Source organism: Zonotrichia albicollis, chromosome 35, assembly GCF_047830755.1.
Source record: "Zonotrichia albicollis isolate bZonAlb1 chromosome 35, bZonAlb1.hap1, whole genome shotgun sequence".
NCBI lineage: Eukaryota > Metazoa > Chordata > Aves > Passeriformes > Passerellidae > Zonotrichia > Zonotrichia albicollis.
In genome coordinates, this window is record NC_133853.1 from 978,378 (window position 1) to 982,896 (window position 4,519).

Sequence of the window (4,519 nt, forward strand, 5' to 3'; positions counted from 1 at the left end):
AATCTGCAGATGACACCAGGCTGGGTGTGAGTGTGGATCTGCTGGAGGGTAGGAGGGCTCTGCAGAGGGCCCTGGACAGGCTGGATCCAGGGCCCAAATCCAACAAGGTGAGGTTGGACAAGTCCCAGTACCAGGTCCTGCATTTAGCCACAACAACCCCAGCAGCACTACAGGCTGGGGACAGAGGGGCTGGACAGCAGCCAGGCAGAAAGGGACTGTCAGGGACTGATGGACAGCAGGCTGGACATGAGCCAGCAGTGTGCCCAGGTGGCCAAGAAGGCCAATGGCTCCTGGCCTGGATCAGGAATGGTGTGGCCAGCAGGAGCAGGGCAGGGATTCTTCCCCTGTGCTCAGCATTGGTAAGGCCACACCTCGATTAGGAAGGACATTGAGGGGCTGGAGCATGTCAAGAGAAGGGCAGCAAGGCTGGTGAGATTCTGGAGCACAAGTCCTGTGAGGAGTGACTGAGGGAGCTGGGGTTGTTTACCTGGAGAAAAGGAGACTCAAGGAGACAAGGTGTGTCAAGACACAGGTTGGACTTGATGATCTCCAAGGTCTTTCCAAGCTTGTTGCTTCTGGCACACTCTGAAACCACCCTTGGAACAGTGGCAACAGCATCTGCAGCAGGACAGGAAACTCCCAGGTGATGGGACCAAACTTTCTGGCTGACTGCAGAGGCCAGGACAAAGCTGAGTGGTTTCCCTGGTGTCCCCCAGCCCTTGCTGGCCCCAGGGCCTGATGGCATTTGTGCTCCCTCAGGTTCATGTCCCCACAGCAACAGCATGGTGGTGCTCCGGCCTGCTCTGTGCAATGCAAACAGGGGCAGCTGAGCCAGTGATGCCGTGTCTGTGCCTGCAAGGATGGGGCACCTGTGTGAGCTGGGGGAGAGGCCAGGGCTGCAGAGGGGGGATGTTGTTGGCAGCTCCATGAGGACTCTCTGGGACGCTGCCCTGGGCTGTCCAGCGCACTGGGGATGGATCAGCCCCTGCTCTGCTGCTTCTTCCCCTGTGCCCCAGGGCCCTTGCAGAGCCCCAGCCATGCTGTTTGCCCCCAGCCTGCCCACGGCCAGCCTGGGGCTGCTCACGGGGCTTTTCTGTGCTGAGCATTGGCCTGGGCGTGTTCTTGAGAGAGCCTGGGCAAAGAGCCTGGAGTCCCCAGGCCCTGGGCTGAGGCGTCAGCACTGCCCCAGCAGTGCCCATGGCCTGACCCTGCTGCAGCCCCAGCACTGCCACCCCCAGGGCTGTGCCCGGCCCCGAGAGCACTCAGGCCCTGCAGCAACACCAGGGCCACCAGGGCAGCGGGGCAGGGCCACGGCAGCAGCACTGGCAACACCAAGTGCTGCTGCTGCTGCTGGGCACAGCTGCTGGGCCAGCACTGATCTGCCCCAGCTCTGCACACAGACATTGCTGCTGCAGCTCCAGAGAAGGAACAAAAGGGGGATCTCTTGTGAAAAGTCTGCATGGAAGTGCTTAAGGTCATTTAAACCCACCAGGAGCATCGCTCCTCATTGACAGAGTCTGTGGGTAACAGTGAAGGTGTGGAGGAAGAAAACGAGATATGTCAGTATAAATGGCTTTTGTTTAGGGACAATATTGTAGAAGTAAAACAATGAAACCAACAAGAAGTATCAAAGATGACTTCTATAAAAAGTAACTTGCAGAATTTGGCAACCAGTTTAATGCTCCTGAAAGCACCCAGTCATCAGTCTCTTCACTGCAGCCTTGAGCTCCTGGTTCCTCAGGCTGTAGATGAGGGGGTTCAGGGCTGGAGGCACCACCGAGTACAGAACTGACACTGCGAGATCCAGGGATGGGGAGGACATGGATGGGGGCTTCAGGTAGGTAAAAATTCCAGTGGTGACAAATAGGGAGACCACAGCCAGGTGAGGGAGGCAGGTGGAAAAGGCTTTGTGCCGTCCCTGCTCAGAGGGCATCCTCAGCACAGCCCTGAAGATCTGCACATAGGAGAAAACAATGAACACAAAACAACCGAACAACAGAAGAGCACTAACCACAATGACCCCAAGTTTCCTGAGGGTGGAGTGTGAGCAGGAGAGTTTCAGGATTTGTGGGATTTCACAGAAGAACTGGCCGAGCACATTGCCATGGCACAGGGGCAGGGAAAATGTATTGGCTGTGTGCATGAGAGCATTGAGAAAGGCAGTGGCCCAGGCAGCTGCTGCCATGTGGGCACAAGCTCTGCTGCCCAGGAGGGTCCCATAGTGCAGGGGTTTGCAGATGGACACGTAGCGGTCGTAGCACATGACAGTCAGGAGGGAAACCTCTGCTGAAATGAAAAAGGCAAACAGAAACAGTTGTGCAGCACATCCTGCATAGGAGATGTCCCTGGTGTCCCAGAGGGAATTGTGCATACTTTTGGGGACAGTGGTGCAGATGGAGCCCAGGTCGCTGAGGGCCAGGTTGAGCAGGAAGAAGAACATGGGCGTGTGCAGGTGGTGGCCGCAGGCTACGGCGCTGATGATGAGGCCGTTGCCCAGGAGGGCAGCCAGGGAGATGCCCAGCAAGAGGCAGAAGTGCAGGAGCTGCAGCTGCCGCGTGTCTGCCAATGGCAGCAGGAGGAAGTGCCTGATGGAGCTACTGTTGGACATTTGCTGTCTTCAGATATTGGAACCTTTTGAAGAAGGAATGACAGTGATAACTGAGGGGAGATTTCTCACAGAAAAGTCAAAGCCCTTTCTCATAGACTTATTTCTGCAATTAAACACCTTCCCCTGTCCATGTCTCAGAGATCTTACTTCACCTTGATTGCTGGAGCCCTGATTGCTGCTGGCCAATGTTGTGTGAGGAGTTGGACCTTGCCCTGCAGGACACCTGGGATTCAGCCCTGACCCCCAGTCAGTGCAGAGGAACAGTGAGGGCAGGGGCCAGTCCTGGTGTTGGGACTTGGATAAAGAATCTTCCCCTAAGGCAGAGGAACTGCCTGGGTGAAGGCATGGGGATAACAGAAGGCAGAACGAGAGATTCTGTTGCATCTGGGAAGAACAGACAGTCCAGAGAGGCAGGAGGATTGTCTGAGGCTTAGTGCAGATTGAGGGGAGCTGCTCTGTCCCTCTCTCCTGGTCCGGCTGCCTGGGACTTGCACCTTTCTGAAATCCACTTCTATGTTACCCTGGACAGCCAGGAGACACTGCTGAGAGCAGAAGGATCCCTGGCACACAGAGTGGCTCCTGGCTTTCCCAGAGTCAGGAGAGTAGGCTCATTGCCAGCCTGCCAGGCTGCCCTGCCCAGAGCTGTCTGGGCACAGGGAGCTGGGACACCCCATTGCTGTGCTCAGCCTGCACAGGAGGAGCCCAAGGGCTGGGCCTGGCCCTGCAGCTGGAACTGCCATTGCAGAGAGCCCCTCAGCAATGCCAGCAGCACCTGGGCAAGGCAAGGAGAGAGAGAGAGACTGAGGAAAAGCCTTTCCCTGGCCAGCCCTGCCCAGCCCCTGCCAGGCAGCAGCAGGGCAGGACAGTGGCCCTCAGGCACTGGTCAGCAGGGAATGGGCACATGGTCACAGAGATGCCCTTCATCTCTGGGGCTGCTCTGCCGGCCCAGGAGGGACTGAGGGCCCCGAGCCCCTGGGCTGAGGGCTGTGCTGGCTGCGAGGGGACACAAGAGCTGTGCTGCTCAGGGCAGTGTCTGCCCTGCAGGGCAGGCCCAGCAGGTGCCACATCTGCCCTGCAACAGGGCTTCCCTCAGCACTGCCTCCCTCCCTGCCTGCCCACGGCTCTGCTGCTGGAGCTGTCCCAGCCCCAGCTGCTCCTGTGGCCCTGGGCTCCTTCCCTGCCAGAGCTGCCAGAGCCCAGCCCTGCCCCTGGGTCAGCCCTGCCCTGCAGCTGCTCGGCCCTGCAGGGATGAAAGAACAGCTCCCCCAGCTTGGGCACCATGGAAAGGTGATGCTGCATGGATCTGGAGGCTGGGCAGGTGCAGGCACTTGCTGAGGTGCCCAGGAATCCTCAGGGTGATGGTTTAAGAGGCTCAGCCCCTGCTCTGCCATGCACAGTTGAGTTTGCATTGTCACTAAGCTGAGCCAGGGAAAAGTGTGAGCACAGATTCAGGAAATCAGAGACCCAAGCAGGAAACTACTGCCCTGAATGTGCTCATGACAAGTTCCCTCAGCAGGGCACGCCTGCTCTGCAGCACATCCTCCTCCTCCTCCTCCTGTGCCACAGAGAAACTGGGAGAGTCCTCCTGACACATCCCCCAGGCTGTGGGGTGTGCTGGCTTCAGGACATCCCTCCAGGAGCACAGCGGACATTGCCCTGCACCCACACACTCACCATGTACAGGGCTGTGAAGGTCTTTCCCCAAGTGAAGTCTCAGCTCAATTGTCTTCCCATTCCTGATTGCCTTCAGCCTGTCTCTGCCTGGCTCCTGTCCCCTCAGTGCCTGCAGGCAGAGCCCTCAGCCCTGCTGGGCTGGGAGAGGAGCTGGTCCTGGGAAGAGCTGTTCCTTTAAAGCTCGGTAGCACAGACACAGCACAAGGACTTTAATGAGCCTCTTGGGGTTTTGCTGTT

The 4,519-nt window shown here is 58.0% G+C and overlaps 1 protein-coding gene across 1 annotated transcript; it reads right to left on the reverse strand.

Moving 5' to 3' along the window:
* Positions 1-1,675: 1,675 nt before the first annotated feature.
* On the reverse strand, positions 1,676-2,440 carry LOC141726432 (olfactory receptor 14J1-like). The gene has a single exon (XM_074531337.1). The coding sequence runs from the start codon at positions 2,438-2,440 to the stop codon at positions 1,676-1,678; it is 765 nt and encodes a 254-aa protein (XP_074387438.1).
* Positions 2,441-4,519: the final 2,079 nt, after the last annotated feature.